Source organism: Thamnophis elegans, chromosome 8 (genome assembly GCF_009769535.1).
Source record: "Thamnophis elegans isolate rThaEle1 chromosome 8, rThaEle1.pri, whole genome shotgun sequence".
Classification (NCBI taxonomy): domain Eukaryota; kingdom Metazoa; phylum Chordata; class Lepidosauria; order Squamata; family Colubridae; genus Thamnophis; species Thamnophis elegans.
Window position 1 is genome coordinate 57022012 of NC_045548.1, and position 15059 is coordinate 57037070.

Consider the following 15059-nt stretch of genomic DNA (forward strand, 5'->3'; position numbering starts at 1 on the left):
AAACCAGTGATCAGAAATGGCAAGAAAGTAAATGGCAAAAAAGAGGCTGAAAATCTGGGTGCGTCTTATACACTGAATACAGCATTTTTTTGCTTCCTGAAACCCTGTCCCTTTCACCAAAATGGCTGTACATAGCTTTTAGAAGGCTTTCAGAGAGCTCATGAGGCCTGGGGAGGGCAGAAATGAGCAAAAAAAGGCCAGTTTTTTGCCCCCCAAGCCCACAGCAGCACTCTATAAACTTCCTAAAGGCTATGCATGCCCTTTTTTTGGGGGACAAAAAAAAAAACGGGCCCGTTTTCGCAAAAAATGGGCCATTTTTTGCTCTTTTTGGCCCCACCCCTTTGGAGCACTCTACAAACTTCCTAGGGGCTATTCATGCCCTTTTTTGTGGGGGGGGGGAATGGGCCCGTTTCCCCAAAAAACAGGACGTTTGGGGGAGGTTTGCAGTGTGCAAAACCTTTTTTTTTAAAAAATTCCTCTTCAAAACCTTGTGTCTTATACTCTCATGCATTTTATACTCCAAAAAGTACGGTAGTTGTTTGAAAGTGTGAATAGGTGGTGGACATTAACACTTCTTCATGTGATATGAATGATACGCTAGCAGGGATACTTACATCCTGCATTGCCAAGAATCTGATTCTGTGCAGGATTATTAAGTTGTCCACTTGAGATGACGTGATGTTCAGTTTCACTAGTACTAAAACTGATACTGCAATTTTTGATGTTGTTAAATAATATTTGAATTCTGAATAATAAAATGGCAACGTATAAATGCTTAAAATATTAAATACACTGACTGTACTTAATTAGTTCAATTATCCTGTGTTTTGGCCTATTATTTGAAAGACGTGCATAACCATAGTTTTACGCCCACACATACACATTTTAAATATTCAGGAGAAAGTCTTCTAATGTTTACCATGTCTGCTTGCTTTTCTCTGTTTAATCACAGGGGCCTCTAGTCCGGTGGCTAAAAGTGAATTTCAGTGAAGCTTTTATTGCATGGATTCATGTGAAAGCCCTAAGAGTCTTTGTTGAATCTGTTCTAAGGTATTAAATCTTTGTTGCCAGATACAGTTATCTGTTCCTTCAGGAATTACACAACAATTTTATAATCTCACTTTAGGAAATCTTGGTAGATAAGCTCCCTTTTAAAAAGTACTAAACTCCATAGATGAAATGAATTGTCTAATAAAAAAAAAAAACTTTGCAAGTTACATCTATATAAACAAGAATGAAACTATAATAAAAGCCCTCACTATCTGAACTCATATAGTTCAACTTAGGTTAATGCAACTGTGAGAGGAGAATTGGTAACTTCTGCTTCAGGCATAGAATACTGCAGTTTAGTATGTCATCCTGCTATTACCCAGTTGCTAATCCCTTCGTCAATTTTATGATCTGCGTTTTCATTATGCAGCAAAAGATGTAATTTCTATTTCTATAACCATCCCAAAATAAGTGATGGTGCCATATTTGGGAGTATACATCATTTTAAAATGATTGTCCTTAACTAGTTACATCAGCAGTCTCCAACCTTTTGGATACTAAGGACCAGGTCTGTGGAATACATACATGCATGTGTGCATACATACATACATAGCAATAGCAATAGCAGCAATAGCAGTAGACTTATATACCGCTTCATAGGGCTTTCAGCCCTCTCTAAGCGGTTTACAGAGAGTCAGCATATTGCCCCCAACAATCCGGGTCCTCATTTTACCCACCTCGGAAGGATGGAAGGCTGAGTCAACCCTGAGCCGGTGAGATTTGAACCGCTGAACTGCTGATCTAGCAGTAGCAGTAGCCTGCAGTGCTGCATTTAACCACTGCGCCACCTCGGCTAATACATACATACATACATATATACATACATACATGATATAGTGTACTTATTGTCAGTGTTCCAAATATCATGCAGAATTAAATCAGAGTCCAAGGCAGAGCTATCCTTAAAGTTCCAATTTAATAAGACAGACATGTTGGCATATCTGTGAAAATCCCAATTCTAAAATCTTCTTGGGATTCCACCCAGTTGAAAGTTCATGATCTTATCCCCACACCCATAAATCCATCACATGGTCCAATCTTCTTCAGCCACGCTGGCATTTCCACCTATCTAGTTCTGGTCAGATGCAGAGGTGCGCAGACAAAAGATGACCTTGGGCTTCTAGAAAAGAATGACAACAATACATTCCACAATTCTACTCCTTTCTAGTCTCCCCTCCCAACTACTACACTAATGAAACAGCACAATGAAATAATAGAGAGTGTGGCAGGCCAAAGATCCTAAAAAGGAATATAACTGCAGGCCTGACACTTATGTTATAGTGCTTCAAAAATGCACTGAAAATATGTCTTAAATTGAAAGGAGAGAAATTGGAACCCAACACTAAAAAAAATTGTGTCAGATATAATGATGTGAGTGATGAATATTCTTCTCTCCATCTCTGCTTCCCTCTCCCCCAAGTTAATTAGCCTTTGCAAAAAATGACTTTGTCATTTATTTAGGTATGGCTTGCCAGTTAATTTCCAGGCTATGCTCCTTCAACCCAACAAGAGAACAATGAAGAAATTGAGAGAGGTCCTTTATGACTTGTACAAACATCTTGATAGTAGTGCTGCAGCAATCATCGATGTAAGTAATCTATACTATAATGAGGTTACCTGCAGGTTTTGCCATAACACTGAGTAGATTTTTTTTCTGATTTCATATTGTTGGAGGGGATCACAGAATCCAATTCCCTGCCCAATGCAGAAATCCAGATTAAAAGATTAAGATAATGATTTAAGATAGTGTCTCAGCTTCAAGTATGAAAAGGCAGTTCTGAGATTCCTTTGATTTGAATTGGGGGGGGGGGTAATTTTTATATATGTGAGACAAAGATGTGACCATTAATTTTGGGGGGGCTAAATTAACTCTATAATTAATGTTTTTTTTAAACCTTCAGGCAACCATGGATATTCCAGGTTTGAATCTCAGTCAGCAAGAATACTACCCTTACGTGTACTACAAGATAGACTGCAACTTGCTTGACTTCAAGTAGCTTCTTTCTGAATCTAGTGATCTTCTCATAGTGTTGATGTACAAGCAAGAAAGGTTGAAGAATTTCGCTCCTAAATCTCTCATAAACCCGTGCTTGCTTCTTTCTCCCTTTGCATAGGAGAACAATCCCCTTGGTGGTTGATCCCTTGACATTTTCTTTTTAAAGAGAAATGTAATTATTGTTTTTAATAGATCAGGTCTGTAATTGTATATTGAGAGAATCAAAATGTATTTATAAATAGTCCTTTATTTAAAGAGTAAGAAACTAAAGGAGGTCATTCCGCTTTCATGCCATGCCTCATCAAGACCTTGTTTATACAGCAAGATGGTGGGGAAAACATGCCATTGTTCACTGTTTTTCATAGGTGTGCTATAAACATTGTAATTGAATTGTGATGTAAAATATGTGCAGACTGATATTCAGTCGATGCTTTCTGAATGTTTTACGTTTACAAGATACTAAGCACTGCATCCACCCAAGAAAATAAAAAATGCCTGTACAATTGTCTTGCCTTTGTACTTATGTTCTTATAGGCCCGTGACGGCGAACCTGTGGCACACATGCCACAGGTTGCATGCAGAGCCCTCTCTGTGTGGGCATGCGAGCAGTCAGCCCAGCTCAGCTCCACCGTGCATGCGCATGTGACTCCTGCCCAACAGATGGCTTTTGGGTCTCTGCCACTCCTGCACGGGGTCAAGTGCAAGAGCGCAGGGGTTACACGTGCATGCGTGGGGGCACGCTTTTGGTAAATAAAAAGGTTAGCCATCACCGTTATAGGCCACTGTAAAATGTATAGGGAGAGTTTCATGGCATATCAGTCACAAGCAGTCACATTTACAGAAACTTATGGTCCCACTTTCCCTCCATAAACCTGGTTTAAATATTGTACTAAGGCAAGGGTGTCAAACTCACATCCTCACGGGACATATCACAACTTTTTTCCCCTTCGCTAAACTGGGCATGGCCAGCGTGTGATGCTTCCGGCCCGCGGGCCACGAGTTTGACACCCCTGTACTAAGGCATGGGTGGTTTCAGTATTGTTCATTAAATAAATCATTGTTTATTCTTTATGCTGAGATACAAATCATGATGTATAAGCTGCCATGGTTGACTTCCCAGATGTGATATATGCATGCATACAAAAGCTTTAAAAATAGGAATCCCGAGAAGAATTTATAGCAGGAGCACATCTTGACCCTTGATTGGTTGATCGCATTAGCTTTATATTCAGATAGTCATGGGGGTTGCTGTATAATTAGGGTACTATGTTTCCAGTGCACTAGGGGGCACCCCTGTGCCATTTTAAAATAAACATTATAAATGGTATTTCAGGGTTTTGTTACATGAAAAACACAACACTTCCATAGAATCTTCCTCGTGTTTCTATACAATTCTTTTCCTGCCTTTTGCTAAAATAGAAATTGTAGGTCTATGGGTAACAAGAATTGCTCAGCTACAAGTAGCGCTTAAGGAAATGACAGTGCTTTTGAAACATGATGTAGAACAAAAGGTCTGAACTTCTAGAAAGCTCCAGAAATTGTTAAAAGGCAATATATCTGAATATACTCTTGACAATTGCCATAAACATATACATATACATATCAAAAATTACTACCATTAAAGAATCTATTAAGTGCAACAAATGGCCCACAGAGAATGCAAAATAAATTGACTGATACATGTTGTAGTAAATAAAGTTTAAAACTGCACAAAATCCTAAGAAATGAAGAATATTAAAAAAAAAACCTGCTACTTGGACCTCTTGTATAGAAAAATCAAAGTAATGGTTTGGTGAAACAATTATATCCTCATTGCTAAGATATATGCAATTAAGCATCATATTGCATGTCTTAAGCCTCCTGTCTCAGTTTAATATTCCACATGGATGAGAGCTATATTTCTCCTTAGTAATCTTGTGTGCTTCCATAAATTCTTGCTGTTCTTAATTTTAAGACACACAAATCAATTCTGTGAGTTCTGGAACTCTTTCAATATTTATTTTGAAATGTTCGTCTGCAAATCGTAGGTTACTTATTAAATGTACATGACACCCATCTCACGATCAGGTTTCTCTGGGTAGCTTGCAACATGCTAAAAGCAACAGTATAAAACATTAGAACATTATTATAATTAATACAAATTAGCCAAGACTGGAACCAGTAAACAACAGGGTGGGGGCTAAAGTCTTTTTTTTTAATTGACTAACAACCTCCATCAGGGTATATCCCATTAGGCCTCCAGACCAATCAGCAAAACCAGGTTTTGAGGCCCCTTCGGAAGGCCAAATAGATGGGGGCCAGGGATGTGCAGTAAGGAGAGGCAGAGCCTCACCACTGTCATGAAAAGAAAAAAAAATGTAAAAGGAAAAAGGCAAGAGCTGAGGTCAGGCTGAGCTAGTTGCTGTCAGAGTCACCGTGGATTACTCTGCTTAGTGCTTAACTGTTTAAAAAAGCCTCTAAAAAAGTGCCCTCTACAGGAGGTGGCAGGAGAATGATGTGCCTCATCTAGTCTGACTTTTTATGATCCTTCAAGAAGAGTTAAGCAAGGGTTAAAAGCCGAAAAAATTCCTGACGTAGATGAGGCACTTCGTTCTCCTGCCTCCTCCTGTAGAGGGTGCTTTTTTAGAGGCTTTTTAAAACAGTTAAGCAGAGTCATCCACACGGTGACTCTGGCAGCAACTAGCCCAGCCTGACCTCAGCTCTTGCCTTTTTCCTTTTACATTTTTTTCTTTTCATGATGGCAGGCAAGAGCAGAGTTGAAATCCTCTCTGAAACAACTGGAAAAGGTATGTATGGGTCGGAGGGAGGGGGAGGAATTCAAACTTCATCCTTCTGGTGCAACTTTGTGTGTGTATGTATGTGTGTGTGTGTGTGTGTGTGTGTTTGAGAGGGGGGAGGGAGCATATTTAGACAGTTCTTTAGTTTATGCACTATGTAACACTCTAATACTATGCCTTTGGATCTTCTGAAATTTTAATTATCCAATCATAAGCAAAAACAATGTTTTCAGTAGACTGAATTTCCACTTCTACTTACACCTGCCAGCCAAAATGCTGCTAGTGGTATTGCTAACATGGGCTGAGGAGGAAAACCTAAATTGAGCCGCGCTACTATGAGAGCTGGACCAGGGAGACTGAATCCACCTGGCTGACCAACACGGATGCTGAGCCTCAGCAGCAGCTGTTGCCTGCTGCCGCCCCGGAGAGCGGCGACACCGAGGCCAGCCTGAAGAGCCCTAGTGAGTCGGGAAAGCGCGGGGTAGAGGGCCACCCTTCCACCGCCACTGCGGCTGGCTGCCCGGCGGAGAGGATGCTCGGACTCCGCCGCCTCCCCCTTCCCTCTGTCTGAGCCTCCGAGCCGGAATGGGGTCCTAATCGGAAGGAGCAGCACTGCCCGGGTATTTATCCCAACCCTCCTTCCATGAATTTCTAATGTTGGATTTCCCCCCTTACCAGAGGGAGCCCCCTTATGGAGTATTGTGAGCTGTTACCATGGTAACTCCACAGCGCTGTACAGTAGAAGTCATGTTAAGGCACAACAGGCTCTTAACAGAACAGACACCCCGAGGGATGTTAGGGTGTCTTACACACACACACACACAGAGTATTTTTTCCCAGAGGATAAGTAATCTGTGTACCAAGTTTGGTTGAAATTGCTCGAGGTGTTCCAGATAGATAGATAGATGATAGATAGATAGATAGATAGATAGATAGATAGATAGATAGATAGATAGATAGATAGATAGATAGATATAGATAGATATGGATATCTCCTTATCAGATTGGTTTTTTAATTACATTTTTATTCTGCCCATTTCTCCTACAAGCTGACTCTGCATGTTATTTTCTTTATTCTTGTGAAGTTTGCTTCAAGGTAACCTGAACATGTGGATAGCAGTGACAAATAACACTTTGTTAAAGTTGTATTTTGAATTGCAAGGGAATCTGTTTTACAGTTTGGTTTCCTATCTATCTGACATATGCTTCATTTTGAGGCTATGTTTCCATTTTCTGCCAGAGCACATAAACTGAGTCTCGTATTTTCTGATTTGGAGGAAAGCCCCTTTTTTACCCTTTTAGTTGTAGTTTCTCCTCCCTTGTTCTCTACCTGTCCCACATTCCTCTTTATTTTTCAGAAGCTGCCATTTTAGCAAAGGTTGCTCTTTAGAATTATTCTCTGTTGCCAAGCAACACCATCTTCCGCACAGCTTAGTATCCATACAAGCTGTCAGGGAAGAATATCCTCCTTGAGTAATAGTCATTGCAGGTGTCTAATTTGAATATGTTGATCTGAATTAAAACAGCGAGTCTTTACCATCTGGGTTCAGTCTTCATTTTTCACATTTATTTCCAGCATTTTAGAATTCACATCCTTGCTGGTATCTCAAGGCACCTAATGTCTCGGGGTAAAATAATCCAGGGAAATAATAACCAAGAAAATGGCACAGAAGACAAGCTACTTCTGTTTAAAAGAAAGACACAATACAACATACCAAAACATTTAGATGGGCTGTTTCCACCTGAAACCTCAGATTAGCAGTAGAACCAATTACCCAGAAAGCTTTTATGAAAATGGTATTTCCGTGTGGGAATTTCCAGGGGAAATCAACTTAGCAAAGTTCAAAAAAAAAAACCAAACAACCTAGCTGGTTTATTCTTTTTGCTCCTCAATAGGCAGTAGCTCATAGGATCACAGAAAGGGAAGAAGCACCTTTTTGGTCATGCAGTCCAAGTCCTCGCTTCTTGTGCCAGAATCCAAATTAAAGCATTTTTAGCCTCTGCATGGATACATTCAATAAAAGAAAGCCAGCTATGCTCCTCAAAATTGTTGCAATTGTCAAAAAAACTCCTAAAGTTGGGAATTATCCAACCCCACAATTTTGGTCTATGCTCTTGTCTATAGACTATAACAGTGATGTCTAACCTTTTTGTCCTTGCGTGCCAAACGCATGCACGTAACAGCATGCACGCACATGCCCACACCCATAATGTAATACACGAGCGACATCCCCCCCCTCCGAGCCCTGTTTTGGGCCTAGCAGGACTCCCTGAAGCCTTCTGGGACCAAAAATGGGCTGTGGGGAAGAGACACTCCCTTGCGCCCTCTCCTGCACTGAACCCACCTGCCACGCATGCACGCACATCACCCACATGCACGGCAGACTCAAATATCAACTGGCCAGCAGGAGGCGCACACGCATGCATGGTGGAACTGAGCTGGGGTGATGGCTCGCATGCCTGCATGGAGGGCTCCACATGCCACCTGTGCCATAGGTTTGCCATCACGGGTCTATGATCTTGTGTTACAGCAGAGAACATACCTTCCATATGATTTCCCTTCCAGATTTTTTTTAAATGCTATCCCTGCTATCCTTAACCTTGCTCTCTCCATCTTGCCTTGTAACACTTTGTTTTCAGTCTCTTCTAAAAAAAGGGATGAGATGCATTATGTTTTTTAGAATCCCAAGCAGCATAAATTCTGCATTTCAAAATGTTTTCCCCCAGCAGGATGTTGAGCACAAAGGTTTCCTACAAAGCAAAGAACATATGTCAGCGTTTAGAAATATAGCCCATTTTATTTGTGTACACAATCCTGACTCACCAGTTGCCAGGCAGTGGCTGTGTGCGGCGAGGCCATTGTGTGGAATAGACATAATGAAAGATCCCACTTTCCGTAAAATTACCTCCCCCTCCCTAAACTGACTCATTAAAATGCCACTATGAATAGGTTTTTGCATCAATATTGAAACATGATGGTATCATCTTCATTTCCCCTTTTCTCAGAACACGATTCTATTGCTCCATCCATTAGCAATAATTGTGTTCTTTCCAGAATGAAATGATTTCCAGCATCCTGGAAGTGAAAGATCTTTTGTTACATACTAGTTCCTTTCACACGTCCTATTAGGCCACCATATGGTTGTTTAGTTTCAACTTAATATGTTGCATGAATCCAAAGGAGAAGTTCAGACACACTGATCTGTGGTTTCTTGGCTGAGTTTAGTTGCTTAGTGTGATATATGAACTCAGCTACTTGTTCTAACATGGCTGGCTGGGGAATTCTGGGAGTTGAAGTCCACACATCTTCAAGTTGCCAAGGTTGAGAAACATTGTACATATTGTAGGTTAGCACAACATTTGAACTTAGTTTGCATATAAATCTATGTCAGGCCTGCAGCCATATTCCTCTTGGAGTTTTGGCTTGCCACACTTTCTATTATTCTACTATGCCTTTTCTGTTGTGGGAAAATGGGAGGGGGGATTGGGAGTTAGATGCTATGTAGCTAAAACAAAATTATCTCTAGAAAGCCAAGGTCATCCTTTGTCTCTGCACCTCTGCACCCATCCGGAACTGGATGGGTGGAACTGCAGTGGAAGATTGGACCATGTGATGGGCTTGTGGGTGTGGGGCAAGAGCTTGAACTTTCAACTGGGTGGGGAAAACTAGGAAGCTTTCAGATCGGGGTTTTCCCAGATGTGCCAACATGGCTTTCTTAATAAATTGGAACTTCGAGCAATACTTTGCCTTGGACTCTGATTTAATTTTGGATGCTATTTGGAACCCTGACATTTACTCAAATAGGTTTATATCTTAATAATAAAGGCAGCAGAATAATTTATTTGGAATGTAAGTTGAATCTGAGGTAGGAGATCTTTTACCTTCCTGAGCTACTCTTCTCCTTGGCTTTAACTTTCAATAATTACAAACAGATTATAACTTTGCAAGTTGTCCCCAATTTATTTTCATCCACAATTGCTGGCCAGTGAAAAGATCTCCCAATGAATTGGCCCGGTGGTACTGTTGCTGTAGCTTCTCATCTTTGGATGGCTCTGTCTTGAGATTGGAAGGATTAATCTGGTAAAGTGTTCTGTAGAGATTCTCAGTCATCCAGGTCATGGTTGTCCCAAAGATGCTTTTTTAGGAGACAACTGGACTTCCTTGTTTGTTTGTTTTTTGAAGATGTTTCACTTCTCATCCAAGAAGCTTCTTCAGCTCTGACAGAATTCAGCTCCTTCCATTCCCCACTACCTTGTCAGGTTTCTTTATACGGCTCAAGGAACCCTGGGATTATCTAAGGTATTATGTTAGCTATTGACCAGTTGGAGGCCCTGCATAATGGATTTTTCTCTTAGTGGATCTCTTCAGTGGTAGTTTTACTTCATGCTCCCTAGTTTATGCTCAACCCTTTAATGGGATTTGAACCTACAGGCTTTGATTTAGCTTTAGAGCAGTTTTGGTCCAATCACTGGTACTTTGCAGGAAGGGAGGTATCACAGAACCTATGCAGGTATATTTCATTTTGTTTTCTTACATGTTCTTATACTAGAGGGAGTTGTAACTGTTACTAATCTGGGCTTAATTTAAGAGAACTCAAGACTGTCTGTCTTTAAGCCCCTCGTCACCGTAGGATGAGATTGCATTTTCTTCCATCTCTATATATTCTTGCAGATTTGGCTTGGGTTTACTTTGAGATCAAAAACAATGTAAACTCTTTCCAACTTCATTAAATATAATGGCAGCCTAGGCAATTTTTCCCATTGTCCACTAAGCAAAAGATTTGAGTATCACATTGGATAGAAACAGTTTTGACTTTTAAGAGCCAAACTAGGTGATTCCGGTCAGGGGCCATACAAATATGTACTTGTTTCTTCTCAGCAAGCTTTGGAAATGTTATTTATGTAACCCAACAATCTCTGAGCTTGCTTGTTTTCTTGCAGATGTTTCATTACCCTAGCTAAATAACATCATCAGTGCTAGTTAGGGAATGAAACATCTGCAAGGAGGCAAGAAGTTCAAAGAACACCAAGGACCCTTCATTTCAACCCTGAGCTACAAATATTCTCCTTTATTGGAACCTAATGCTCTATATTTGCTAAAAACACAGTGCAGCATACCTTAAAAGCTCGCTCTTCCTTTTCATTTAAGAGATATAACTCTCTATCCATCACATGGCTGGTTAACATTTTTACTAGAATTAACCAAAAGTAAGATGCAAAAAAAAAAGGGAAAATTTGAAATAAAAAAAATTAAGCCATATGTTTCACCCACAGTAGATTAAATTCAGAAGCAATGGTAGAACAGACCAGAAATTCATCCTCGTTATTATTCTGAAACATGGTAAACTAGTTTTATATTCTGGCAAATAAACCATAATCAATGTGAACACAGACATGTGGTCAGCAGAGGTCAAACCAGCAATTAAAGAGGAAGTGCAGGTACAGGAGGAACTAGAAGAACGGGAGCAGGTGAAACAGGAGAGTCCACTGGTGAGTCCTGAAATACCTAGACATTCAACTCGTGTAACTAGACCACCTGACAGGTATCAGGCGTCTATAGCATATCAGGCAGATAAGGTTCCTGCTAATTACCATGAATTAACCCTAGATATGTAGATGTTGAGACGGCATATCTTCATGCACCGGTGCAACATACTATATATTTAAAGAAGCCTTTAGTATTAAACACTGGTAACAACACTAATTGCTGGAAGTTAAGAAAGTGTCTTTATGGCTTAAAGCAATCAGGCTATGAATGGAATCAATGTTTAGTTAAAGAGTTAACTAAGATGGGTTTTAAAGCTGGCATGGCTAATCCATGTTTGTTTAAGAAGGAAAGCAATGGTGTGATTTCATTGTTGCTATTATTCACTGATGACATAGCATTAGTCACTAAAACTGAGCAAGAAGCTATGAGTATTATAACACTGTCAAGGACGAAGTTCATTATAAAACATCTTGGTGAGATTAGGCAATATTTTGGGTTAAAAATAGATAAAGCTAGGGGAAGATACAAAATCTCACAAACTGAGAAGATTAACCAGCTACTCAGAATGTTTAGGATGGACCTGTGTAAACCAGCTAAAACTCCAATGGGTCAGGAATTTAGCCATGATGATGTAAAAAGCCCAGTGTTTGATAAAGGTATTTATCAATCACTAATTGATAGCTTATCGTATCTGAGTAATTGGTCAAGGCCCGACATATCATATAGTGTAAATCACTTAGCCAGGTTTAATGCTGAATCTACTGAAAGGCACTGGCAAGCTGCTAAGAGGATATTAAGATATCTTAAGCAAATGATGCATTATGCATTGTATTTAGAACCTAGAGAAGATCTGAGTGCCGTGAGCTATTGTAAGTTTTGCAACTGCCAGCAAACTTTGAGTTCTGAACTGATTATATGATACTAGACTATGTTATTTGGATTATCCCTTAACTGAAAGACATTGATGACTGATTGTCTTATCCGTGTATGACTTGGACTGTTTGATGGACTCTGATACCTCTATTTCCACGAAAGTAAAAGCCTATTTAAACTGCAGTATCTCTGTATGCTGGTTTGTGTGTTCTCAAACAACACTCTCACAACGCTTCTCTGAACATACTTGCTCTCCCAATGGGGAGCTTACCTACCAAAGGGTAATTTGAAAATTTTACCTTTGAAGTCCTAAGATAAAGCAGTTTGCAGTTCAAGCATTGAAGATGGAAGTTATGAACTGAAGGCATAGTTATAACTAGCTGTTTTCTGAAGTCAAGTTAAACCTAGCATTCATAGACAAAATGGCTTTCTGTGCATCTCTGAAAACAAGCAACACGTAAGAGGTGTGTTGGCCTGGCAAAGATTTATTTTCTCCATTCTTCCTTTCTTGTTTTCCAGTATATTAGTAACTGTTAATAGAAAACCCCAAGTAGGAACACAATTATAATTTTTGAAACAATGGAATCTCCCAAATCTCTGATGGGATTGTTACTATTTACGTCATGGTGGATTTAATTTTAGAAATCTATAGAAAAAGAACCTGAAGTAAAACACACCTTAATACAATGCCTTTATATAAATCTGAAAAAGAAAAAGGTTACTGTTGAAGTGGAAAAATACAGGAAAAAGTATCCAGACAATCAAAAATCTTGGCCATGAAGTAAGATTACAAAATCTGGGGCTTCCTGGTTTAGATTAAAAAAAAACAAAAAACAGCAATGCTGCAAAGAATAACGAAAGCCAAAATGAAAAAGGTTAATCAATGAAGATGAATGGCAGGATGTTTAGAACAGAATAAATAAAGGTAGGTTTTTTTGCAGTTTTTACACACGAACCATAGAATTTCCTACTACAAAGTGTATGTGCTACTTGAAGATATTGCTTCACCACAGTATGCAAAGTCAGTCTGGTCTGATTGACATTCTTATGGTTTGAAATGAAGCCAACACTGACAATATCACCATTCAAACAATTTTAAGCAACTTGGAGCATCCAATATGGCTTCACTTCAGGATTTTATAACTTGCCTATGCATATTTGCAAAAAAGTAATTCCATTATATTTGCTGTTCCACTAAATTGGTAACTGTTAATGTTGTTGTTATTAGTTGCGAAGTCGTGTCTGACCAATTGCGACCCCACGGACAACATTCCTCCAGGCCTTCCTGTCCGCTACCATCCCCTGGGGTCCATTTAAGCTCACAGTGACTGCTTCAGTGACTCCATCCAGCCACATCATTCTCTGTCATCTCCTTCTTCTTTTGCCTTCAATCCAGGGGTGGGTTCCTGCCAGTTCTAACCTCTTCTATAGAAGAGATTCCACAAAACTACAGTGCCATTTAGAACTGGTTCCAGCTCCCTCACCTCACCTGTCAGCACATCATCAAGATGAAGAGCAAGAGGAAGAATTCTGGGAGTTGAAGTCCACAAGTCTTAAAGTTGTCAAGTTTGAACACCCTTGGGTTTTTTTTCTAAAGGGTTAGGGGTGCAAGGGTCTTGTAACTTGATAGCTTTAAGACTTGTGTGCTTCAAATGCCAGAGTTTCTGAGCCAACATTTTTGTTGCTAAGCAAGAGCGTTGTTAAGTGAGTTTCACCACATTTTACAAGTTGGCCATGCCTACCCCGTCACATGGTTGCAAGCCACTCCCACAGAGCAGGCCACACCTACAGAAGAGGTTATAAAAAAATTTGAAATCCACCACTGCCTCAATCTTTCCCAGCATTAGGCTCTTCTCCAGTGAGTCCTTCCTTCTCATTAGGTGGCCAAAGTTTTTGAGTAACTGTTAATAGTAAACCTTAAGTAAGTGTGCAATCAATAATAATATTTTTTTCAAAAATACTTCACCAACTCCATGTGTTTTTCCACAGAGCCTTTATGCACATAAGCTATGATCAGTAAAAAGAAGATCAATAAGGTAAGAAATCCCTAGTAGCCAAAAACAACATATAGAAAATGAAAGTACTTAAATTGTGTTTCAATTATATTATATAAAAAGCTGCAGAAATAATTAAAAAATTGACGGCTCCAGAAAATGACCAAGTCCCAGACTCAAATGAAGCTATGATATTTTGCAATGTATGTTTGTTAAATGTACACCCCGTCTTTACTTCAAGAATTCAGGAAAAGCATATATACAATTTCTCATTTTTTTCTTCATAACGTTCTATAAAGCAAATAGGCCTAAGAAGAACGACTGGTCCAAAATTATTCAAGGGCTGAGGATAGATTTGAACCTGGGTTTTCCCCGTTCTAATCCAACACTTTAATCATTATACAGCAGCAGTTAGGGCCAATACAGCATTGCTATGTATGGGGGTAAGTGCTCAGATTTTCACATCTTGTGCAGTCATTGGCAAAAAGTAAATAAAAATAAAAATAAAAATGAAATAGCTGTTATAGTGCCATCTTGTGGCTGCAGAACATCAAAGCATGAGGCCAGTGGATCCAGCTCATTTTCCTTACTTCCTTAGAAGATAGCCCACATTTATCTCACAATGGATAAAAGAAATTAACCTTTTTTTAAAAAAACAACAACAATGATATATTGTTTAAATATCCAACATACAAATAGTCAACAGGGAAAAAGAGACATTTCAAAGTTGCCCTTGAGATTTCTTCCTTCCCCCTGGCACAAAACTGTTCATTTTAATTCTTTAATTCGTGGCTAAGAAACTTTGAGGAGCAGATTATGTTAAACTGTTGAGTATTGGGGTGGGGGGGGGGGAGAAGAAAGAGACTATCACTAAGTGTTGT

General features: G+C 39.5%; 1 protein-coding gene across 3 annotated transcripts in view; it reads left to right on the top strand.

Moving 5' to 3' along the window:
- The window catches only part of ATP6V1C1 (ATPase H+ transporting V1 subunit C1), a 37364-nt gene extending 33813 nt beyond the window's left edge, over positions 1–3551 (top strand). For all 3 annotated transcript variants that reach the window (XM_032222737.1, XM_032222738.1, XM_032222739.1), the window contains exons 11-13: positions 953–1050; positions 2512–2638; positions 2952–3551. In XM_032222737.1, the coding sequence (XP_032078628.1) occupies positions 953–1050; positions 2512–2638; positions 2952–3047 (321 nt within the window). In that variant the 3' untranslated portion in view covers positions 3048–3551. The remainder of the gene's footprint in view (positions 1–952; positions 1051–2511; positions 2639–2951) is intronic.
- Positions 3552–15059: the final 11508 nt, after the last annotated feature.